Source organism: Zootermopsis nevadensis, unplaced genomic scaffold (assembly GCF_977971745.1).
Source record: "Zootermopsis nevadensis isolate Lab colony 2312 unplaced genomic scaffold, Znev_1.0 Znev_ptg000025l, whole genome shotgun sequence".
Lineage (NCBI taxonomy): Eukaryota > Metazoa > Arthropoda > Insecta > Blattodea > Termopsidae > Zootermopsis > Zootermopsis nevadensis.
The window spans coordinates 7,263,687-7,290,387 of NW_028259157.1; the positions used below are offsets into that span (position 1 = coordinate 7,263,687).

Below are 26,701 nucleotides of genomic sequence, written 5' to 3' on the forward strand. Positions count from 1 at the left end.
TACATATTTATTACATTCCATGAATCCATAAGTTATTCAGATGATAATAGGATGTGGGATACGTTATAATAATACTATACACACACACGAGTGTGCTTTCTGTAAACTCCACTTTTCCTTAGAACAAAATTTTCTTTAACAGAAATAAATACATATAAATTACAAAATGCAAGTTTTCCATAGGGAGATAAGTCTTCTCAAACAGTGTAATGCACCATACAATATCTTGTTTTTATTTCTATCCAGTCCTGTATGTATGTAAATGGGGTGGGCACCAAGGCAACCCATGCACTGTGACCATTATCTGATCTTTTATGCATCCCTGTTCTTCCAATCTGCCAGTATCCCTGTGCTAGCGACAAAGAACAGTATCTTACTTAACAGGATCTCATAATAGTCGCCTGATTTCAGGAAGAATCTTCCTAATTAGAAAATTCGAAACTGTCTTAGATGAACTGTTACATCATAATCCTGATGATGGAGATGCAGTTGGTCCTTGAAATGTTAATTTTTAATCAACTGACATGGTTGATAGCCCAGGAACATTTTATAATGGTAGCAATATTCAATAGTTAAATGATGTAGTCAAAAAATATTAACTCACTCTAATACTTCAATGAAAGCAGGCTTTCCAACCATTCAGTAACACTATAACTGTCCCCAGTATTTATGAAGCACCACACCATAAAGACGTATGAGGTAGTTGAGGTATAGCACTACTCTTTCTTGATATCAGAAATAGATAGAGGGGAGTGGTCAGTTTCATGTACAGGCTGCTTTATTCCCAGGGAAAGGGCCTTCAGAAACTGCTGGACAGGAGGCTGAAAGGGCCCAGAGACAGTCTGGATGCAAAGGCTAAAAGAGAAATCTATTGACTACTGGGAATCAAACTCAGATAAGAAAAGCCCAGTCAGTCATTATAATGGCAGAGAAAACAAACAATATTTGCTTTAATTGTGGCGAGTCATTATAAAATGAAAGTCAACAGTTATTGGCAACATGGAGTATAGCTATACAGAAATTTTGTTATAATTTTGTGGCATTAATATTAAAGACTGTGAATTATCATTATGCAGGTAACACAAAAATCAACCTTTAAGTAAAATCACATCACAGACATGTGAAGCTATCATACTTTCTAAAATGTGCACACATACCTTTGTAATATAAGTCTCAATAGCTTCAATAAATTCCCTGAGTTCCTCAGCTTGAACAGAATCCTTGAAACCACCAACAACATCCTTGAGTACTACCCATACCTGTTCTGGCAACAAGTTCTGTGAGAGATGACTTACAAACTGAAACAGCAGACAAAATGAAACTTATCTTCAAGATACCATAATTGATTTATACAACATAAAACTATTTTATATTATTTTGCTAACCATTCAATAAAACACTAGAAATTGTATTTTCTAAACAATTACTAGTTTATACACTCTCTACAAGCAACTGCAATCTTTATGAGATTCATATCAGCATGCATTTCATATATACCCTATTTACCAACTACACAATGAAGTTACTTTGCATTCCATTTAAAAATCATCAATTAATATTCACAAATTAAGAACACTGCAAACAAAAATTATTCAATGATTTGTAAGCGAATATGCATCTGGGAACTGAAGCATGTCTCAAAACTCAAGTGTTCATAGAGAAATTGCATATTTCCAAGTTCCAAGACAGTAAACGCTGTTCCCAGCAAATGCCATGGAGTCACTGGGGGGTGGGAGAGAGAGTAGAGGAATAGCTATTAATACTATTCACTCTTGGCCTTGGCACTAGACGGAGGGTTGTGGTCAGTGTCACACATTGGCCACATTTTACCCCCAGGGAAAGGACTTGCCCATGTCCATTTGAAAGGAGGCTAAGTGGGTCCCAAAGCCAGTCTGGATGCAAAGGCTAGAAGAAAAACCCTGTACCTTTAGGTTCTCAGTAGAAACAGATTATTGTTGAATCTGTGCCACAAGCATTGCATGCCACAGATGGGTATCCCAGGATGCTATGTTGCAATAGTGAAAATTCAAGTACACCTATTCTGAACTAGATACAACATATACAAGATTCCTACAAGGCAAGAAATGTGGTGAAAACCTACCAACTTTTGACATTTGGACTGTCCTGCCACCAGGAATACAGTTTATGTGGCAACCAGTGGTCACTGGTGTCAGTAAGAATCAAAGTAGTAATAGAATATATAATATTTTTCTTTCAATAATTATAGAAAGTGTTAATTCAAATAAATACACTTTATAATGCAGGGAAATTAATATTCTTGTTAAACCTTAACACTTAAAACAGAGGAATGCTTAGCTGGGACTTGTGAATAAAACAAGGATACACATGGTAACTTTAATCACACCCAATTGAAATTTATACTGACTTTGCCCTAAATCATTTGTACCTGTTAATTCTGTTTCAGAAACTGACATAAAGAGAAATTTACTTACATACTCATACTGCTTTTTTAAGTTGCCATAGATGGGAAGAGTATTCACTTGGTCTAACAGTACACGGACAAAGACCAACACCTCTTTTCGGATCTGAACAACTGTCTCACCAACAATCTTGCCAATATCTATGTATAATAAATCATATATACATGACATATGAAAACAAGAGTAGTAATCTGTTTTCCAACTTGGAGCACACAAATTTTCCAAAGAAATTTATGATTCTGAATTCATCATTCTTCAAGTTTATATACTATGCATGCAAATCTGTTGTTGATGGAGCTAACAAACACTACAAATTCAATACTGCAAAGAGTGATAAATATGGCTGCTTAAAAATCTTATCGAACATAAGTCACTCTAGTACAAACCAAATTTCTATATTCTGTGTACTTCCTTACACTTCAATAACAGAACATGAAAATAATAAGGAACATTGAAATACATATTCTTGTTTAGTTCAATTCACATTCCTCTTTGGCAATGATAAGAACAAATTTAAAACCCTGTTACAATTTATCCAATATTAGTCATAACACTGCTACTTATGTGAAGAAATTAACATATCAGCAGATAAAGGTATGAGTGAGAGAGAAAGGGATTCTACCTTCAATAAATTCTTGGACCATATGGACATTCTTCTTGATTTCATCTTCATGTTCCTTAATAAAATCAGTGAACTTCAGCAGAACTTTTGAACCAGTTTCTAGCACAACGCTACCCACTGCACTTGACAGATCTAATATTTTGGTGTAGAATTCCTTCACCTTAGGAAGAAGCTGCCAAAACAGATTGTTAAGACAAAATATCAATATAGCATGGTTTAAAAACAGAACTACAGCTGCACATATTCTGTGCAGATACGATTACCAATAATGGAATAATAAGATATCTTAAGTGCATACTACCTTGCTGAATGACTCGTCAAGAGCAGCCCTTACTTTGATCACAACTTCAAGGACACGATCAGCCAGCTCAGTAATTTTCTTACCAAATTCTACAACTACTTTTGTGACTGCATTAACAAATTTCTTCCTGCAACACAGATAAAACCATCAAAGCAACCAACATTCCTAAATTTCCATTTCAAAGGTATTATGTACAACTTAAAATTATAGGAATATATGTGATGTATATTATACAAACAGAACTTATATTTGTAATTACACTGTAAGGCCTTCATTTCTACGTTTTGAATGTCACTATATTTTTTTAATTAGAAAAAAGTTTGATATCATACAAAATTACTGTAAATGATTAATTTTTAAAGTGTTCACTGTTGCTTAGGATTGAGCGTCAAATAAGACTTTCTACTGACTGCTACTTTTGTGACTGTAGCAAACTGCACCAAACCTAAAATAATCAGTTTCAAGAGAGAAGCATTCGCATAACTGTAGTTTGGGATGGGTTACAAATAAAACGTTCTGCAAAAGTTTACTACTGAATATTTTAAAATATAGTAAAGCTTACACAATGTTGATGCTAGATATGTGAAAAATAAAATATATTCAGTGTTCTCTTTGGCATGTATATATAAGTGTTCACTAGAATACTTATCCTTGTTTAATTTACAAATTATTACCCATTGTAACAAGAAATAAGTTTTACTAACAAAGTTTCAGATGCTCCAGTAAATCCTTCGTCATTTTCAAGTTCCTCTTTCAGGGTTTTCAGTTGATTCTGGTAGGAAGAGATAATTTCCTTCACATCAGGCTGAGCCTTCTTCACAGATTCCAAAACATCTTGAAGTTCACGTGTTACTTCTTCACCAATGTCAATGGACACTACTTTCAGCTGCTTTAGGAAAGCCTCAATGCCTTCTTTTGAATGTTCCTGAAATTAAATTTATTTTTCTTTCAAATTTCTGAACTTGTTTTATAAATCACACAAACTGTATTTCTATTTGTAATTACACTGTAAATAATTTCTACACTTTAAATGTGGGTGGATCCCACAGCTTGTCTGGATTCAGAAGCTAGAGGAAAAATAATTTGCCCTTGCTAACCCCCGGTAATCAGATTTGAGGTTTTCATGGTGGTGGGGATGATTATGTTTGTTTGGATTTTGGTGCCATGTAGATTTGTCAGCTTCAACCCTGCAGACTGAAATAGAATGTTTTTCTTAAATGTTGGCATCTGCTGACATGTCTACATGGTGCCAAAACCTAGAACATCACCAACCCCAACAGTCCTCTGTACGACCTAGTTCATGCATTTGTAGCTACATTTAATTTATCATTCTATATTCAGACTGTGATAGTAAACTCATCTATGAATATCAACAGAGACGTAGTCCATTTAATTATAAAATATATCACAGGAAGTTAGGAACAAAAAGATTAATTAAAAATTATACAAAGGCTAATCATAAAATTCTGGGAACGGTTTTATTGCATATCAGTGGACAATAAGCCATTGATATAGACAACAGTTGTTTCTGACTTCAATTCAGCTGGAGAGAAATCACTGATTTGCATTTGTTTTTGAAACACTTATTCGTGTACATGTTTGTAATGGTCATCACATTGTGAAATGTCTGGTATTATGGTTCGACATGTGTTCATCAAGTTCTGTGTTATTCTTACAAGAATGGACAAAGAAACCTATAAACTCTTAACCATTCTAGAACATCTATGTGGTATGCATGATTGCAAACTGAGCAAACACGTTTTAGTGTCTATGACTAAATTTACAGTGACAGATGTACTGCCTATCAAGTGTTTTATTTGGATGTTATGGTGGGAACTGGAAATCAGGTTTTTGGATGTTCATCACAACAATATACTACCTCAGTTCATGCTCTCCATAAGGAAATTAATCAAGCACAACATTGCACTGATACCCCACACTTATAATCTCCAGATTTAGCACAAAGTGTAAGTGATTTCAGGAAGTTACAGACATCATGCAAAGTCTAACACAGAAAACAAACATCATCCTGCAAGAACACTACAAGAAGTGCTTTAACAAGTGGCAGTAACACTGGAATATTTGAGGGGGAAAGCATCATTAACAGGTACAAATTTTAGTTTTTGCAAAGAAATACCAGTCCCAGAATTTGTAACACATAAATACTGTTTACGTCTTCACTTGCTGCCTTATTTCACTAACCATATCTTATTTCTGTATGGAATCTCATGTCAACTGTAAGGAGATTATACTGAATTTAACTATTAACCTACCAGTATATGCTTCAATTCATCTGTTGACCATGTGAAATGTGTTTTGAAAAAGTTGTTATCAGTCAGATCCAAACCAATATATACGACATCATTCTTGGAACCATCGATTACTGTCGATACACGAATACTGAATCCAGTCAACACATCATGCACTATGTCTACCACTAGCTTCCTGTTGGGTACACCTGAAATGAAAGTGGAAAACTACAGAACAAATGTCAAATAAAATGTTGACAGTAATGTCTGTATGCTTCAGAATGCACTGCTGCCTTTACCAGCTCAAAGTCTCAGTCATACAAATTGTCTTATTCTCTGTTTTATTTCAATTTATATTACACATTTATTTTGTCAATAAATCATACCTACTCTATTTAGCAAATATGCAATACAGTCCATCAACTAACACAACTGAATTATAATAAAAAATTCTCAAATTTATTCTCTTAGTTTTCTTATTTGTTGCATTATTCCAAAGTAATCAAAGTTTTAAATAATATTGAATGATTTTACTCACAGCTACTAAAACAGAGCCTTCATGGCATACTCATATTTAGTTTTATTTCTGTTTGCTCTAGATGAATTTCTTTACAATATTTATACAATTTTTTCATCTGATAAATTCATGTCTTTAGCATACACAAGAACCTGACTTAGGTCATTCAGTTACTTCTAATTATCTTCAGTTTTCCTAATGGAATAGTCTAAAATAGATTTAAAAAGTCTTGGGATTACAATGTTTCCTTCTTCTAGTCACTGTGAACTGGAGAAGTGAGAAACAAATTATAACCTATAAGAACTTCTGATGCATACAAGATTTGATTAATCTAACAAGTTTCTCTGATACTGAAAAAAAATCACTAACACTGTTTTACATTACATTCATCTGTTCTAATTAAAACATACGTTTTTAAATATCACTTATGTAATATTCCATTTCACTCCCATATTTTCTCCTAAATGCCTTCATATGTAAATAATGTTAACTGGACCACAGAAGCAACAGAAAATATTATGTAAAAGATCCACAAAAATAAGATTCCATGGAAATTAAAGAAGCCAATTATGTCTCCTCTTTGTTCATAAATAGGTGCAATAATATGGAGATAAAGTTACAAACAAGAATGAAAAGGTGTACTCTTTGGAGTACTTAAAATTCCAAAGCTGTTATTTATACCATGTCACAGACAATGATTTCAGCACAGAAATTAACAAAATTACAAATGCTACAATGGTACCCAAATCATTGTTGTAAAATGTGCTGAAAGACATGATGACAGAGAGACTTACAGATGGGCCAATAAGGTGTTCATCACTTATACTGAAGCATAAATAAAACCAAACACTCTGACTGCAATGTCCTGCTGATCAGTGGAACAGTTCCACCAAAATTAAAACTTATATACAAAAACTATGATTTCACAATAAAAACAACTTTGTAGGATTTGATATTCTCACGGTGGTGAGTATGTAGATGGTTGTTTACTGGATTGTAGAAAACTTCTAACAGAATACACATTGCTACAACCCAGAAGACAGTCATCAAAGATAACTTACATTTAACAGTTCATATGAAAGCAGATGTACTACTAATTTACAAAATACTAAAGTGTACTTACTCTTCCTGAAAAACGTATGTTTGCTGCCAACTGGAAAATTAATTACTCTATCAACTTCAAGAGGCTGGAGTCCAAAGAAAAACACCTCTTCTTTTACAGACTTCTGATCATTTGACAATGAAGAAATGTGTTGTTCAATCTTCAGGAGATCAGATGTAGGAGACTTGACCTGTTAAATCCGAGTATTCCATTTGTTTCAAGTGCACCAATATTTTATCAGTAGGTGATTACAATGTTATTAAATACAATTTTCATTGAGAAATTTGTGTAATGTTAACAAACTGAAACCCTTGAAATTACAGACTGAACAGCTCTTTCATCAAATGTGTTTTCTAAGAGATTTGTAATTTTGTAATGTTAAGAAATTTAGTGTTATTAGCCTTCTTATCCATGCATAACTAGAATGCTGGGGTAATGTATCACTTATATGTAAATAATCATATCACATACAAACACAGTACAAAGGGCTAAAAGATTATCACTTATATGCTGGACCCAGTCAACATTAGTTTAATTTTAAATTTCAAGTTTTAATAATTTCAATGTTATAACTTTTAATATATTTACTTTAATTGCATCTGACATCTAATTTTCAGTAAATGCCTGAATTACCATATGCAGAAACATTTTTCCATTCTAAATAAATGCATGAAAATGAAGCTGAAGATAACACTAAAACAAAACATGTTGCATAATAATTAATTCCATTATTTAATTATAAACAAATTCTATCAGTGAAGTTCTTATACTACTTATTGTAAGTAAGATGTAATAATATTCTTATGTACTTTCTGGTTTATACCACAAAATGATGCTGAAATATAAAATAAGTTTAACATAAAATTAGAAAAGATGTATTTTTTTTAATATTTCATTAAATCTCACACTGAGAGTGCTTAGAAACTTCATCCAGGGAAAAATTTAATAATGAAGAGACATACTTACATAAACAATTTGATCAGTAGCAGTGAGCTTAACCAGGATTTTGGCTTCTTTTTCTTTATGCTGCACATCCTTGTAAGTGAGGACTAAATTGTGCCCAATGCCACTTGTCGAAACTTCTGCCCCACCTTGAAGAGTGACGTCAACAATCTAGCCATAACAACAAAGAATTTAGGGTAATATGAGTTTCCAGAGATCTTTGAAAGACAGAGTGTGTGGGTGGACTTGGTATTAGCAGCACTAAAATTTTGATTCTACTACATTTTATTTTACATCAAAAGCAAACAAGAACACCTTTGAATTTATTATTTGTTGTTGGAAAAATTTCAGAGTTGCTCAATGCCTCCATCATCAGAGTAACTAAAAGAATACACTGCAACAACCCAGAAGATAGTCATCTTCATACTCAGTAACATGAGAACTTGAAACATCATTCCAGTGATGTCCACTCACCCTTCCCTTCGCGCCTATGTAGCCTGTGACATTGAAGCCATTTGAAACTTGGTTCTTCACAAGGTTGGCAACAAGAGTAACTTTCTGGTTCTTCTTGGCAAAGACATCAAAATCAATTGTAACATCTAGCAGCGTATCTTGTTGTAACAGGGTGGCTTTGCTTATTACTGCAATGTCCTGAAAACAAAAACATGATTTCAGAAAGATATTTAAAAGAATCTTTTAATACTGAAATAACAAACAACATTTAATGAAAATACAACTTCTGGCATTCTTGTAGCTCTGTGGGGATTACATCTGCCCACAAGTAGAGCTTGATGTTTGACTCTATGGGCTAATCAACAACCCTTTCACTCAATAATCAAAACTGACATTAATATTTCTGATTTACTGTTAATTATTTTATTTACTTACACTACGTCAGCTGCAGAGGTTTCAAAGTGTCAAGTGAGACAGAAAGATTATCGTGAATGAGCAAGTAAAAATTTGTAATAATGTTGTTTGATTTCATGGTATTGTCCGGCATTTACCTGGATAGACTGACACAAACCACAAAAGCCTTCTTTCAGGTTATCAAGTAACTTGGTCAAGAATTCAACCTTTCTCTGGTGTATATAATATTTTTTAACATTGAACTCTGAATGGAGGAAGTGTAAATGTAAAATAACTAAGTTACCTCTGAAACACAGAAGAGGTTCAGCCAAGAAAGATATCTAGGCTACATCAACATAAATTAAACATTAAATGAGAAAAAAACCTTGAATATGGGAATACTGAATGACAATTTTGCTGATAACATTTACACATATTATTTAACCATTATAACTGGTATTTCAGATATTCCAAACTCAGAATGGGACAAACTCAGGATAGCAGAATGTAACTAACTTGTAAATCTCATTACCAATGTAAAAGGACTAATCTCAGTGAAGACAATATTTCCAGTGGAAAACACCAATGTTTCTGACAAATAAATTATGATACCAAACACAGTTTTGTGTTATTACCTTTTGAAGAGCTGGATGTGAAAATTTTGCTTCTCCTTGGAAAGTAGTCCCATCTTTACTCGGATTAAAGGCAACAAGGAGATGAACACCAGCCTTGTTGTCTGGCTGTTTTTCCTTGTCCAACCAAAAGTTCAGGTCAAGTTTTTGCTCACCCTTCTCCTTGACATAACCTAATTTACCTTCAGCTGCAATCACTCGTTGTGGCAGAGTGAGCACAGTACCTACAGCAAACAAGAAAGTGAATATAACATTTCAGAAGTACTTGCTGCCTCCATCATCAGGGCATTACTCACTGCCTTGATTATGGAGGCAGTGAGCACCTCTGAAATGTTGGTACACTTCTATCCGATTACATGGCACAACAACCAAAATGACAGCCACCTTAAATAATCTGAATGTCTGCATGATTCCAAAAGAAAACAAAGTCAATAAAAGGAAGTACATTCAACCAGTAGGATATGGACTTCACCCATTCAATCATTAATGTTTTTTATAATATAAGATCTAATCAACAATTTCTTAGGAATTAATGGTATATGGAAAAATATGCCAAAATATTATGGTTAAAATTAAAAATACTTACCAACAGTTTTCTCGTTGAGATATGAATGTAACTGATATGTAGTGTGCTTTTCATTGAGCAATTTCAGTTCAATTTTTTGATCAAATGATGATGGCAGTTTTACAGTCTTGCCTTCCAAAACATAACCCTCTGCAATGCCATGTGCCTTAAGATCAAGCTTTGCCCCAAACTCATGTTCTAGACTTGTTAGATCTGCAAAAACACAAAATTATAACTAACTATTCTGTAGATGAGTAGCACTCGGCTATCCAGCCAGTCAGTATGGTTACTGTCCTTATCAACATTAAACTATATTTCCACAAAAGATTGTACTAACATGAACAGTCCTTTGGCCTACTAATACCAACTACCTGCATTTGCATTAGAGAATAAGAACTCATAACACATTCTGTACACCTTTAGAAATAATTAAATAATAAAAAGGTACGTAAATTATCCCTCACATTCGATCAATTATCTCTTCACATGAAAATAAACCATTGTTCCTGCAGGTTAAGGAACTCAGATTAATCAACCCACACACAAGAAGTGGAATTTTATGATCATAAGAAAATATATTGCATATATTTTAACATAAGTTCACTGACTGACCATTAATCAAGGTCGTGTGCCCCCCCCCCCCCCCCCCCGCAAAATTTCTTCCTGACTTCCTTTCCTTTGGTATATAGTATTATTACAGGACCAACTTCAAACTTACTACATAGTTATAATATCATTATATAAATGCTGTTCATAAGTTTGTTACCCTACTATTTGTTTTGTAAAATCAGAAGGATATTTCATATCAGGATCCAAGTTATTGCCTGTTACTACATACCTACCAATGATTGAAATGGCTAAATAAACCAAAATCACAAAGTGAATCTTACCAATAGATTTGATAACAGAATGAGCTTCAGAAACAGAGCACGTAGCGGCTTTGGAGCAGTAGGTGACACTGGCTCGTGACTCCTTGGTGGTATACTTGCTTAATGCTTGAAATGACTTTTGTCCTAAACTGAATAAAAGTGATGCCTGTGGAAAAGTATATATATTATAACAGCAATAAAGTAATCTTAATTTTCATAAGTATAAGAAAATTATAAATAAAATCAAATCAAAGTAGTGCAACAAATTATACGTTTCTCACATCTTCACAGTAAGTAAAAGTAAAGCTATTCCACTATATCCCATGTAGTAGCTTGTGTGTGTGGGGGGGGGGGGGGGGGAGGGGGGGGGAGAAGGTATAGCTCTTACTCATTCTTAACCTCAGCACTAGATGGGGGTGAGTGATCAGCGTCATGCCCCGGCCATGCTTTACCCCCGGGAAAACCCCAGTACCCACTGGACAGGAGGCTGGGTGGGCCCCAGAGCCAGTCTGGACGCAGAGGCTTGAGGAAAAATCCTCTGCCTCCCTAAGGGATTGAACCCCGGTCATCCAGTCTGTAGCCAGTCACTATACCAACTGTGCTATCCTGGCTCCTCTTCACAGTAAGTCACTACAAAAATGAAAAGTCCCCTTCTGGTATTTTATTGCCAGCAAAGACACAAGAGGATAAATTTCCCCTACTAATAACAGATCCACAGCTGAGCAACAGTTAAAAAGAATCTCACTCTGCATTTTTCATTATTGTTTTCAACATTAATGTCTAGGAATAAATAAATAAATTCTTAAGTTCCATGAAAGGTAGGGAGTTTCTTGGCTAGCTGAGCATACTATGAGCTCAGTTCCATGGAATTGAGCAGAAATTAATATAGCTTAACAGAAGTTGTTAAAACAATTTTTTTGAGAAAATGCAATTCTATGAGAATTGCTTAGGTAAAACATATGACAGTTTATTTATTTTCATGTAACTGTGAATAAGATCCTTAATATGATTGAAATAAATTAAAAAGGTAACACAAACTGTCTACAAAAAACAACTTTTGAAGCTCATGCTTCTGCTTAACATATGAGGTCTGCTTGAATTTGAACTAGAAATTTCCCTTTTTCCTAAAATAACTACAAATCTGTCCTAAAACATTCTACTCCACTGTGATGGAACACTACATATGTGTAGGGAAGAATACTTCCATAAACGACCTAACATGAAACAGGTAACACGATGTATTGATATACTATGATAAAAAATTCCAGATATCATTTGAAGTGCCACAATAAAATTAGTTGAATTCTTGAGATAAATTTCTTCATAATATAGCCCTGTCTCTTTGTCCATTAATGGGTTTTCTTCCTAGGTGCCTGAAAAATCATGTGAGTCTTGCAGAATGATGTTCTGCATCCATCACAGGTACAATAATTTCTTCCGCACAACATCCAAGACTTTTAAATTTAAACAGGGGGGCTTAGAGTTCATATGTGACAAAATCCTCATTTCTAGTAACTGACACTGTATCACAGTACTGCACTTTATATTGCTGTGTCCTTTTAATTTCTCCTGTACCTATATTGCAATAACTCTCACCATGAAGAAAAATAATTTTACTTACTTCAGCACCAAGTTCTCCATTTTCAGTTGGTGTGTACCGGTTGAATGATAATTCAGCTTTCAGTGGTTGAGATGAGTCCTTCAACTTCACTGTGCCACTGACTCCAGCTTTGTATGAGTTTTCTTTGTTTTCCACACGATATTCCAACCTTCAATACAGATACATATTTAATAGGAGCACACTGGATAACACAGGACACACTATTAACAAAGGCTGCCTCGAAATCGGTTCTAAAGGGTGCTAATAATAGTTTATTACAATCTACAACCCAGACTATCTTTGACATCTTCATCACGATTTTGTATTTGTCCCATTTGCAAGCAAACAAACAAACAAGTTTATCATTTACTTGTTCTCCATAGTTGGGTTAGATGCCACAACAATAATTGGTCAACAGAATTTCATTGACTTTTCATCATAAACTAAATCACCAAATATTATGTGCTTTCTTTAAAACAAATAGCAACCATTTTTGAATACATTCATTCATTTTCAAGACCTTTGAAAAACGTGTAGGATACATTTTATGAAGGACTGGAGGAGAACAGATTGTGTCCAGTGACAGGCTTCGGTATTAGCAGTGTTGAACCTTAAGATTCCAAAACCACCATATTATTCACTTATTTTTGTTTTTCTTTCACTAAATAGGTTGATGTAGTGTAATGTTATAGACTATGTACAATAAGTTACAGGCCATCATGATATATTTCTCATAATCTTCCTTTGTATCTCCACGTGAATGCTGGGACAGTACCCTCAACTAGGCCATAAATGTCTCCTTACAAAACCTTATTTATGACCATTCAGGACAATCTTCCCACCTCATCTGATGCCATATAAACTACATAGTTGGTACAGTTCCATTAAATTAACTCTTACCCAACTATGTCCACACAGTGTCACAATCCAGAAGATCACAAATTACATCTTCATTGCCATAACTCAAATTTGAAATTGGTACCATATACAAATTATATTAACTCACCTGCCATTTAGGATGGGGCCATCAGCTTCTGTTACAGCAATCTGAAGAGTCTTGGCACTCTTTGCAGGTTTGTTGGCCAACAGTACATGCCATTTGTTCAATTTTAGTGCAGGTGAGTCAACATCCGCTTCTATCTTAAAGTTCTGTGCAGATTCAAAGTTTGCTTTTCCACTAGCTGTCAATTTACCAGAACCTCCACTTGCTGTCCACTCCAGTTCAGCTTTGCCTGATATATCATTCTTGCTCTTTGCCTATTTAAAATAAAGTGTAAAATGCAATAAGACTAATGTACTGAAATCTAAATAAGTGATGGCATTGGATCTATGGTCCAAAATTTTTCACTTGAAAGATTATAGCTTTCATGGACATGTAAATATGCTGATCATTAAATTCAAACACACTGTGGAATTAGGAATGGAACAACAAAATCTAAAACTGTTATTGTATAGGGTTCAGGAATATGGACTGGAATCATACGGCTCAAGATACACTGTTGGACTCCAAGGAAGAGTAAATCTCAGAACTCTGGACTAGCTCTACCTACCAGGGCAACAAAATAGAATTTTTCATCTTATTCTATCACCTAATGAAGAAAACAAGGCAAATTTTTGGAACAAAGTTCTGAAAAATATATAAAAAGCCTAAGAGATCAGTCATAGATACACTATTCTTAGAAACATTTAAATTGTTTTAAAAGTTCAATAAGAAAAGTATCTGAATACAAAAAAGCATTCAATTCCATTTTCCATTGTTTGAAATGTTAGTTTTTATAGATATATGTAATTATGTGTGATTAAAACACTTTTTTCACATTTTTTCTCGTTCAGTGAAATCGTAAATTATGAGAAATTTTCACAATACCTGCAAGAGTAAGAAAACACGACTTTTGCCCTGTATGGCAGTGAAGTCAATATTAGGGAGGCCAGGGGCAATGCCAGGTGTCAGCTTACTGTCAATTGTCAATTTCTTATCATTCACAGTCAGAGAAAGATCAGTATTTGCTTCAAACGTTGGTGTGTGCACATACTGCAAAACAGAAATATACATATATATAATAAATTGTAAATATAACTGAATACTCTACAAAAATAATTATACTGGCATCTACTTTAAGACCAGTTCCTTCATATTGTAACGTGGGTCGGCGTTACAATATTTAAAGTTGTACTTTAATGTAAGATGTAAGTTAGTTTTCATAAGATAAGACAAAACTTCACTGCACTGTTACAACTCCTCAAACTATCAGAATAAGAACTTCTACAGTCCACTCTCAGTGGCCAGAGGCTACAACTAAAATAGTTTGGACCCAAAACATAACACAGTCAAACCATCTCTAGAGTTCTTCAGTTTAAGGTTCATCTATCATGCATAGTGCATAATTTCTGCCCAATTATTTGATGTTGAATTTCATTCCTCAATTTAGGATACAAATGGATTATTCACAAAATAAACATCAAGTTATTATATACAATAACAGAGGTGGTATGAAAGACACTAAACATGGAAAAATATTAAGCATTCTTGTATCAGTAGAGGTTTATCCATGCATATCTTGTATGAACTGAGCAGCCCACATAAATCTCATATAAACTGAGCAGGAATAAATGAAGACCCACATAACAGAAAACGTTTACACACATAAATCTCAAACTGAGCAGGCTTAAACCAAGATCAATGTGATAGAAGAAACATATGGAATACTGCTCACCTTTCTCTTCAAGGACAGTTCTGCATTCTTCAGTTTTTCATATGGTGACTGTAGGGCAGCATGGAGGTTTATATCAGATAAATCCTTTTTGCCATTCACATCAATTGTGAATTTAGAATCCTGGTTGCCAGTCAATGCAAATCCACCTTTTAACAGTTCTGCAGACAAAATCATCTATTAATAGCCTTACCAAAATGCATACCTTCTTGATCAGAACCTTTACAAAACATTTAAAGTATGTGAAGTAAAATCTGTGTTTCTTAAAGTCATAGCCTTCTGGAACAGTTTTATGTCAAACTGCTGAAGGACTAAATGAACTCCAGAAACATTAAACTCTTAATGGACTGTGGAATCAACACCTGATCACTTGGATGGAAGTCAATAAAACACAACAATATACCTTAAGGAAGTAAAAGTTTGATAGTTAATAATAAAATGCATCAATCTTTGTTTAAAGATCTTGTTGTATTATTTTATACTGAAAACTTCTATCTCACAGAATCAATATTGCTCCTACCAACTTTGGAGAAATGAGACATGACGTAAAGAAACTTCAGCTCTATAAATTAATTTCAACTGCCTGAAGATTTACATTGAATTTATAAAGCAAAAATCAGAGATAAAAATGGCATATCATCTCAAAATTGTGTTAACATTACAATCTTTTAAGGACCAAACTTGAATTGAAACCACTCAAGAAACATTTAGGCATTGATAGGTCTTTACAATAATAAAAAACATTTATCACCACACCACAGCAACCAGAAGGATAGAGAGAAATCTAGATGGGGCATAGAATGGAAGGGTTTCACATTACACAATTATGATTATGAAATTAATAATCATGGATTCTTGATTCAAACAGTGAAAACGTACCACAGAATACCTTAAAATACAGTATTATAAATACTACTGGCAATTCCACCAATAAAATAAAGTGTTTAGTACATTCTAACCGAATAAACTATATTACAATCCATTCAATGCCTTAATTGATATTTTAAATTTTTCATTTATTCCCACATAAATTAATAAGTACTGTAAAAACCACAATACTTACAATGTACAATACTTAAATCTTAACAGTATTTTATTTGCTATTCATTGAGTATTGTATAATTGCATATCACTAATTTCAGAGCTGAGAGACAATAATCCCCTATAACAAATATTGTATTACCTTTTGTCTTGAAGTCATTATAATTGAAGTACCAATTACTAGAATATGTCTTCGGTTCACTGTTGGGAAGAGTCAGAATCAACTTGTTACTTCCCTTCTCAGGTTCAATGTTTGTCTCTACAGACACTTTTAATGTCTTATCATCCCAGTCATACACTTCATTTAAATTAAACTAGAAATCAAACAGAAAAATTATTTTACAATGAAGTCTTATCATGAAATATGCCATGTGAGCATGTAATTAGTTTCCAAATCTTTGGAGACTGTCTCAGCCTCCATCACCAAAGACTGGTAAGGAAATGGAGGCAGAGAAATAAATAAATAAGCCTCTTGTAAAAAAAAGCAGCTTTGCCCAAAAAATATTAGTTGAAATGTGTAATGATGAGTATGGCAGACAGATAACTTAATTATTTGATATAATCTTATGAATGTTCAGTCTGGGCAAAATGCCTCTTGATTTGTTACCACACAAAGACATTAAATTTTAATATATTCATATTTTTAGATTATTATTTTAACAGTATAATGTCAAATTAATGTGATGCTTGTCCTTAGAAAGCTAACTGCCCCCAGTATAGTTGGAACTAGCACACAAATAATCACCAAATTCCTTTCAACCTGGCATCATCTTTTTAAATACTAATTCTCATATCCATACCGACTTGAATAACTTACAATATATATTTTCAGTATCTTCATAACTCAAAGTATGGCTGCTCATATACTTGTCTGATGCTCTGTACTGTTATTTCCAATATTTGTAACTTTTCTCTCACATTTCATTACTGACATTTAACACGCACACTGTTACTACTGTTCTGGTTGGTTAGATTATAAGAGTTAGTGTTGATCTGGTAACCAAAAGAATTCAAATTCAGCGAAAGTTTGGAGGGTGCAGTTTGGCATATCAAGTTTCTGTTAGGTCTAGGTTTTTTACAGCAAATACTTATGATTGTATCAAAATAAGCCAAGTTTTGAGATGTTCTATAATGTGCAAGTGACCCTATATTCCTCTTTTCAACCCAACCCAATCCAAACACACAGTTCCTCCATTAAAAAATGGCCTCCAGCACCGTTATATAATTGTACAGGAAAAAGTGCATATATTTAATAAAAATTAAAGGGAAATGGTTCATAATTGAAATAAATAAAGTCTCTGTGTGTGTCAAGAGGGCCAATGTGGAAGATGAAGAGACCAAAAATTATAACAGCATACTTAATTAGCATATCTTGTTATTAAATCTTATTAAGTTAAACTAATTTTGACATTCCTCTCTCTCCCAGTCCCCTTAAATGAAATGGGCAATTAATAACTCTTAAAGTCTCACCAACTGCTCCAGTTATGTACAACCTAATTATTATTCTGGTACTATGTGCAAAATAATTAAGAATTTTAATTCTGTGCTCATATTCTGCAAAGCCCAGTACAGTTATATTTTCTTGTACATTACATCACTACCTCCTCACATGTCTGACACTAATAAGTAGAACACTCACCTGCAATTTATTCTCTTCAATTTCTCCATTAAGAGCAGACACATACTTTATATGCTTGACTTTTTCAATTGGCAACTTCAGTTCAATCACAGTGTCCACAGAGAATGGTCCCTTATAGAACGTATCATGATGCTGTAGAGTTTTGCTCACTTTTCCAGACAGATCGACTATGGCCCCAGTACCATAACTGCCATGTCCCTTGTATGTTATGTATGGCTCATAAATCTCAGAGTTGAATTCCACACGTACAGCTTCGCCAATCAGAGAACCTTGCAAAGCTCCCTGAAATATTAATTCTTAATTTACACTGGAACCACATTTAGTGAGTCTCAATTTAACGCATTCAATATCATGCTACCTGGTGAGGCTTTAAATGCCCCATACCAGCCATTTGAGGTAATTACATAAAGATGGCTGTTTTCTAGGCTGTAGTGCCATGTAGTCTATGTTACCTTTATTAATGCTTTATGATATGATATCTTCTACAGCTACTCACTTCCACATAAATGTTTCACTTTTCCACACCTTGCATCAATCATCTTTATACACAAAGGATGAACAAAGTAGCAGGAAGTTGTTTATAAAATAAATAGCATAATTATGTCAGTTAAGCATATATAGTGATCACTACCAACATAGTATTTAGTAGTGAAGCATAAAACATGGGACATCAACCCTGTTGCAATGTTGGAATACCATAACAAAACTAAAAATTACATGACTTACATCATTAATTACTAGAGACCAAACAAAAGGTAAATAACAATAACATTCCCTAAAGCAAAATTTAATACTTTCTAAAGAGTTTCACTTCATCATTCTATACACCTTTAAATTTGTTATTTTATTTGTAATAATTTCTCCAGTTGTATTTGTTCTCACCTGTACTTCAATTACTCTTTGTTCTCGCTGTGGAATGTTCTTGGCAGATATAAGAATAGCCACATCTTTGCCACTTGGTGAGTGATAAGCAAGTTTGGACTGTCCATCAAATGAATACTGTTTGGTATCAACATTCTTGGCAGCAAATTCAAAAGTAACTTTAGCAGGCTCACTTGAATGTGACTTTTGTGCTGTTAATTCAAGTTTTACATCACCTTCACTGTTAGAGGGTCTCACGTGGAGGGTTCGGTCCAACTGGAAATAATACCAAAAACTGTTAAGATTCTCAAGAAGAAAATCTGTTCCCTCATTATCCTAAAAGCTATACCGATAGTAAAAGCAGCACACGTGCTATTACTTAATGCTCAACAATCATATTAATCTTAAATTATAAGCATATCTAAACAACATAACACTGGACAACAACAGTACCAACCTTGCCAGTGAAGTGATGTCCAGTTGGAAGAGTTAGGTCAAAATCTCCTTTAAGCTGTCCATTATCAAGTCTGTCTGTTAGTTTTCCCTTAACATTGAATTCAGTCTTGTAATCCAAGATAACAAGTGTATTCCTGCAGCAAATATGTTTATAAGATCACATGGCTGTTGATTACATTTATACAGCTGCAGCTTATATAGTAACACAAAGAATTATTCTTAATCTTCCCTATTACAGCAAACTCATAAGTATAGCTCTGTAATCAAGACTCATTTAATGCAGTGTGATCTGCCATAAAAGTTACCCTGTAAAAAATGTATTATGAACTGCTTGCAATATAACTGATTTTCGTTAACACAAAAAATTATTATGAATACACATACAAACTTACTTAGAGGTTATGGCATCTTTCTTGAGATCTGAATCAGTATGAAAATGTATCTTTTGGTTTTGGTTTTTGTCTGCATTGTAGTAGATATCAACAGTTGCAACATGTTGAGACCCTGAAACTTGCAGGTCTCCTGTGCCCTTGATCTTTCGGTCAATCTTTAGAATATCTATTACAAAGTTAGCACTGCCTTTACCAGCAGAATATTTGAATTGTCCATTTCCAAGTAAGTACTCCTTGAGGAAGACCTGTTAAAAAGAACATTCAGCAAATATGTTAATTATAGAAAGAGTAGGAGCTATACCTCCATTCCCCCCAACCGCCTGCATGACGTATAGTGGAACAACTTAGTGTTACGCACCATAACATCTCATACGCAATACAAGTTAAATCACTTACGTTAACAGACAAACCATCAGTGTACAATGGTAAATTTATAATACCAAACTTTTCACTTTTACTAACGCACATTTCTTCCATATTCTGGGATTTAGCAGTCATTTACATTTCTTCTAAGTCTAATGTGTAATTTTCAATTCCAGAGGCATACAAGCTCTCCATTACTGCTGCTGATTGACAAGTCACTCATTTTATTGCTACCTTAGGCTGGGGCCACACGACCATACAAAGTACGTCCGTTGTAACGCACATCGTGACGTCCGTCATAGAATTCTGATTTGCAAGTACAGACAATACTATTATTTTTGTTCTAAATCCTTTCAAGCTGCCATGGTAATTGGTGCTCGTGTGGTGTCCTCACCTACATCTGTACAAAAGTACATCTGTTGCAACGAACGTACTTTATATGGTCGTGTGGGCCCAGCCTTAACGGTATAAATAATGGCATTTCTACCTTGGCATTTCCAGATGGATTTCCACTAGACCTGCTGTACTTGGCACTGATGTCAACGTAATCAGTGCTGCCAAGTGAAGCCTTATAATGTGCATCAAATAGCTGTTGATTCAGCACCAGCCCAGAATCAAGCCTAAAATAAACAATGGATCCATTTGAAAGCAGAAAATTAAAAACACTAAAAAAAAGACCATTGAGTTACTACACATGAAAAATTTAGTCAAACACTTAATGAAAAACAAAATGTTTACTACTCCTATTATTATATGAGCCGGGATAGCTCAGTCAGTATAGTGACTAGCTACGGGCTGGACGGCCGGGGTTCGATCCCCGACGGGGGCAGAGGATTTTTCCTCTAGCCTCTGCGTCCAGACCGGCTCTGGGGCCCACCCAGCCTCCTCTACAATGGGTACCGGGGTCCTTTCCCGGGGGTAAAGCCGGCCGGGGCGTGATGCTGACCACTCACCCCCATCTAGTGCCGAGGTCAAGGAAGAGAGGAGCTATACCTCCACTCACCCCAAACGCCTACATGGCGTATAGTGGGACAAACTTTACTTTACCTTTACTTACTCCTATTATTATTGCTATACTACAAACATTTACAGCAGATCATGTTTTGAAAATGATATTATTTTGTTCATAATGATTTATCAACCCATGTCCAACCATGAAACCTATTGATACTTACACTCATTACTTTATAATCACTGTTCACTATACATACTTGTAATCATAAGGTTTTCCATGAACTTTGGCCACAGCATCAACCTGAAAATTTATATTGCTACTTTCAAAATGGTGGGTTACATCTGCTTTCAACTGATATTTGCCACCAGGTTTCACCTCTAAATCAGTAATAAATTTGGACTGATCAGGAGATATAACTTCACGCTTTGTTTCAAATTCTATGCTGTTATCAAGAATTTTAGCCTGTAAGAAAAACAAATTATGAATTAGAACAGTGGTAATTGAGGACTGTTATTGAGATAGAACAAGTGACAAAAATAATAGTCCAGTGCTTATAGCTGCTCAGGTCATCCCCATGTTAAACCTGTGAACTCTTTCCAGTCACAATTTGACATAAGATGTAGACAACCAGAGATAAAAAAATCTGTGGTGAGAAAATATTATCACACACTAATCTTAAACTTGCAGCATGGTACAAATACTAATGATAAGTAATATTAATATTACATACATCAAATTCCACTTCATAATCTCCAGGTTTGTGGACCCCAGTCTTTGCAGTCAGCTCAGACTCAAACTTATGTTTCTCATAACTTGCTTCAACATCAATATGGAGGCTCTTACGAGTTACTGAACCATCAAACTTTCCAACAATACCAAGTAAAGGGTAGGTTACTGAAAGATAAAATGTAAAAAAATCAATACATGTAAAAAACAAACCCTCTGTTTAACTTGTGAAGGCTGCAACCAGTTTGATAAGTCTTAGTTGGTGCATATTTATAGAAATGACAGAATTTAAAATGTTTTAGTGGCAAGGCAAAAAAAAAAATTACTCTGGATCTGATTGGTCTCAAACCAAAGGCCTTCTGTCTTACTTCTAGGCCATCATGTCACAAAGTCAGTAACCGAATCACCTGGACAATTACAACCAAGTTTTCTAAAATTCATTCTAAACAAGTGGCAATCATGGGAGGAATAAGACCATAATCCCATCATGAAACTTTACACTACCAACTTTGTAGCCTTACCAGTATAACACTTCTTACAAAAACCATGTAATGTGGTTATTTTAGTAATGTTCAGTATTAACCGCACTATCTCTAACCAGAATCTCCCTTGATTACTATTTGTAATATCTTTCAAACTGACCTCCTCTTTATGAATGTTTCCTAATTTAAACACACTCACACCACCATTTCAAATGTTCATGGGCAACAGCAGTTTTATCCACACCCACCATTGCCTACATTTTTAACAAAGTAAAATGTAGCAAATTACAATATGCGCTAATATAGCCACTTGTATCACCTAGATTAAGTGGTGGATGATAATATAAATACACTGTCTGAACACTCACCTTTATTCTTGGTGGAGAATTCAAAACTATTGATATTGTCATAACGGTAATGGGCCGACTGGTGGAGTGTAACACGTGCATCACTGTTTTCAGCATCTTTTCCATGGACCACAACCAAGGAGTTTTCAAACTAATAAAAGAAGCAAATTACATTATGAGTAAACAAGATGTATATGCATACTGTAATAATTCTGGCATGTTCACCAGAAGTTAACCTTTTACCTTTGGAAAAAAGGCAACATTGACAACAGAATTTCTGGAATCAAAGACCTTTGCACTGGTGAGCTGTCTGAGTGGGTTTTGACACCATCATGAAGGATTCCACTAAATGGTAGTAAGCCTGACTTGAGATTTCCAATCCAGTCATTTCAATATGCAGAAACACAAGTTGGTCTTTATGTGAAGTGTAGTTATTGATAAATGATTTTAATCAAAACTGGAATGTGTTGACAAATTTTTGTAGAACTTACCATAAAAACTGTTCATTGGTCCTCAATGATTCTGCTCCATGGAATTAGTTAGTTAGTAAAGTAGTAATTATTTTTAATCTTGACACTGTCAACATTTCTTATCAGTAATGATATTGCTCAATGGTCTTTGGTTACTGTCACAATATTAGATTGCACATCTCTGAATGCACAAATTTCTTGCACATAACAAACAATCAGACATTGTGCCTTAAATTAAGAGAACCAGCACTAAATAATAAGCATGTATACTCAACCTACATTATTTTTGTCTCTCTTGTAGTCCCAGATAAGGTTGACTCCAAAGTCTGGATACTGTGATGGATGAAGAAGAATGTTGGCATGAAGGTTTGATGGAGAGGGTCTCTTTAAACCTGACTTCAAAAGCACATACTTTTCTCCATATGTCACTTTCAGGTCAGTGTTGAAGGAACTTCCTGTTTCTGTACTAATAGTACCATCCACCTTGTACTCACCTGCAGGAAACAAATATTTTCACATATACAAAATCTTAGATAAGACCATGTTAAAAACATCTGCATATTTTGTAAGATTTGTAACTTCTTTACAAGTTTCAAAATATTTTACGGAACAGATTTCTGATCCACAAACAATGCAAGTTCTGTGTATGTATGAAGTTGTACTGACCACTAGGAGTTTTGAAAACCACATCATTGAAAGTGAACTTTCTTGAATTTGAAGATTTTTCCACAGTAACAGAACCTAAAAAGAAAAAGGACACATATATAATAAACAATCATCAGACAAATGAAAGGGAATATAGCAATTTCTCAACTGATGGTTCATAAACTGCTGTCAGTATGCAATTTATGCTGGTCCACAGATTTTAATTAGTGTATGCTACATATTTTTACTACAGCTGGAAACTACTCTTTTACAAGTAGCAACTCTACTTCACTTTTAATTTACTTTACAATTAAATAGTTTCTGTTCAACATTACTCCTGCGTTTCTTTATGGTCTTTAACTGTGTGACCAGGGAAGAAGTGAGGAAGACAATTATTGGGTTGAGTGCTGTATCCCTCAGGAGGGAGCTGGAGCAGCTTTACAAGCCCCAGATCACTGGAAGAAAAATATATCTGACAAATTAAACCATATGCCCACATGCACAAACTGTAATTGTAAAAGTTTAGTGTTTGCTATTTATGAAGTCTTTTCACTTTTAACATCACATGAAGTTATTGATTATCACATTACAAATAAATGTCAATTGAATAAAAATTTACTTGGATATTATCCATCGTCTAGTAATAAAACGGAGATAGGGATTAGCTCTATCTAGTGGGCCCAACTGAGTAGGAACCTGAAGACGGAGATAGAGCCCCATCTCCGAAACGTCCTTTTACGTTTTATTACTAGACGATGGATAATATCCAAGTAAATTTTTATTCAATTGACTCTTCACCATCGTCAAGAAGTTTTAGATTTGATACAAATAAATGTATTCAGATATGCTCATAATAATTACACATGTAGACCAATATCTGTACTGCACAACATGAGACAGATAAAATACTAGTCCTCAGAAAACTGTGCATTTTTACCTGTCCCTGAAACAGGAAGACTGATAATCCCTAGACTGGATAAAGAATTTATTTGCAAATTTGTCTAAGATTTAAGATACCAAACAGTTCTGACAAAACAATTGTTAATTCTGTTATTTAAATTGAAATCAAAATGCCAAAATCTGATGCTGTGCCATGTAGTCTGGTAGAAGCTTACAGACAATCCAGAGGTGCTATATTGCTCCATGATAAGGGATGATGATGGAGGCAGTCATTTTCATTCTCACTGCTGTGAGAACCTGAAATCTCACCATGTCAAAATCTGTTCAACAGAGTTCTGATAACTCTCATCCATCTTACCATCAACACTATAATGTTGTGTGAGTCTCTCTGGTCGCCCCTTTGCACCCTTTTGAACAACGAGGCTGGCCTTTTGCTTTGGTGTCCTGTACTCCAGAAGAGGGTGATACGTGGCATGGCTCGGATCACCAGTCACAGATGCTCCCAGTTTCACAGAGTATTCATCAGCATCATTTAGCAGCTTGGCCAGGAGTGAAAGTTCTTTGTCTGAGTCAGTGAGAGCCACTGAAATATACAATACATGCAATTCTTACATTTTAAACCATAAATTATACTCTATCCAAATATATCTATGTTACAGTCACTTCTGCATGCCATGCAAGCGAGTTACATATGTTAATTTTGGAATTATAGGGGGCATGAAATTAGAGGCCAGTCAGTAGAATCCTAAATATAGGTATTTTCAGTCATAAGAAAACTTCTGTCAATTGCATTTCCGAAGGAATGTGGATAATAAACAATAATGAAATCTGTATAACATAACACAATATCGTGTTCAAAATTATGGTGTTCTATCACTAACAGTAAATCATGAGAACAGTATTTCAATACTTTGACAAATTACAACAAATAAGGAATTAAGGCATCTATTATTTTCTTTACTCATGTAAAGAGTATCAGTGTCTGTTCAGTATTATCACTGTGAGAAGTTGAAGCTGTCATAAATGTATATACACACATAAACGCAGATGTACTGGTTTTTTATTATATTCATTACAATTAAACTAAAGACGTCTCAAATCCCAAAAATGGCCTCAAAACAAACATCGTTGTTAAAATGAACTCCAGTAACTTTTACGCTATAGGTTACTCTGAGGCCCATGGTATTAATCACATCTCCTACACTGTACACTACAAGGACTCTGATTTTCCTGAAGAAACTGAAATAAAACCGAAGTTAGATTAACTGATCCAAAAATTTGCTCCACAAACCATGCCAATCCAAGAAAGATATAATATAATATAGCTATCTTAAGCAGCAATTTAATATTAATCTTTCCACACTAGAATCTTCAGCAGAAATACACTCATTTTGTTTTATACAATAATTTTATTCACCGTCTTTACACAAGCTTATAGATTGTTTAAATCACATAAAATTATAACATTTCAACATTTGATATTGTTACATTTTAAAATGACGACATGTTTCGATGTTCATTCCATCATCGTCAGGTCTATCAATTAAAATTAAAAACTGTTGCAGTCTACAGCTCCGTAATATCGGACACGCACCTCACACACAACCCGATTTAAGACATCCAGGCGCAGTCTTCAAAATTAAATGGAAGAAGCCTGGAGGTTAAACAAATAAAATCTAACGGGTAGAAAAAATCAGTATACGCAGGGCAGCAAGTGCAACAGTTTTTAATTTTAATTGATAGACCTGACGATGATGGAATGAACATCGAAACATGTCGTCATTTTAAAATGTAACAATATCAAATGTTGAAATGTTATAATTTTATGTGATTTAAACAATCTATAAGCTTGTGTAAAGACGGTGAATAAAATTATTGTATTGAAGAACACAAGCATGACGCAATTAAGATATAAGTCATTTTGTTTTGTATTTTCATAATACCTTTAGAAATGTTAATATGATGCTGCAAATATCTTCCAATAGATGACAGGACAGATTCTTTTTCAATGATAATACCACACACCA

General features: G+C 34.4%; 1 protein-coding gene and 1 long non-coding RNA gene across 2 annotated transcripts in view; one reads left to right on the plus strand and one right to left on the minus strand.

Moving 5' to 3' along the window:
* LOC147872633 (uncharacterized) overlaps positions 1-26,701 on the plus strand; it is a 421,094-nt gene that overhangs the window by 211,430 nt on the left and 182,963 nt on the right. The window lies entirely within an intron of this gene.
* The window catches only part of apolpp (retinoid- and fatty-acid binding glycoprotein apolipophorin), a 58,420-nt gene that overhangs the window by 10,794 nt on the left and 20,925 nt on the right, over positions 1-26,701 (minus strand). Inside the window, exons 19-46 of the mRNA XM_022067295.2 lie at positions 25,033-25,257; positions 23,796-23,870; positions 23,409-23,623; positions 22,681-22,810; positions 21,835-21,998; positions 21,361-21,566; positions 20,637-20,769; positions 19,787-20,031; positions 19,396-19,528; positions 18,960-19,214; positions 18,078-18,359; positions 16,581-16,752; positions 15,401-15,558; positions 14,554-14,718; positions 13,693-13,943; positions 12,708-12,855; positions 11,108-11,252; positions 10,239-10,430; positions 9,656-9,876; positions 8,649-8,825; positions 8,199-8,345; positions 7,254-7,422; positions 5,638-5,822; positions 4,069-4,289; positions 3,365-3,491; positions 3,064-3,235; positions 2,454-2,581; positions 1,158-1,298 (exon numbers count right to left, since the gene is read on the minus strand). Coding sequence (XP_021922987.1) covers positions 1,158-1,298; positions 2,454-2,581; positions 3,064-3,235; positions 3,365-3,491; positions 4,069-4,289; positions 5,638-5,822; positions 7,254-7,422; positions 8,199-8,345; positions 8,649-8,825; positions 9,656-9,876; positions 10,239-10,430; positions 11,108-11,252; positions 12,708-12,855; positions 13,693-13,943; positions 14,554-14,718; positions 15,401-15,558; positions 16,581-16,752; positions 18,078-18,359; positions 18,960-19,214; positions 19,396-19,528; positions 19,787-20,031; positions 20,637-20,769; positions 21,361-21,566; positions 21,835-21,998; positions 22,681-22,810; positions 23,409-23,623; positions 23,796-23,870; positions 25,033-25,257 — 4,982 coding nt within the window. The remainder of the gene's footprint in view (positions 1-1,157; positions 1,299-2,453; positions 2,582-3,063; positions 3,236-3,364; positions 3,492-4,068; positions 4,290-5,637; positions 5,823-7,253; positions 7,423-8,198; positions 8,346-8,648; positions 8,826-9,655; positions 9,877-10,238; positions 10,431-11,107; positions 11,253-12,707; positions 12,856-13,692; positions 13,944-14,553; positions 14,719-15,400; positions 15,559-16,580; positions 16,753-18,077; positions 18,360-18,959; positions 19,215-19,395; positions 19,529-19,786; positions 20,032-20,636; positions 20,770-21,360; positions 21,567-21,834; positions 21,999-22,680; positions 22,811-23,408; positions 23,624-23,795; positions 23,871-25,032; positions 25,258-26,701) is intronic.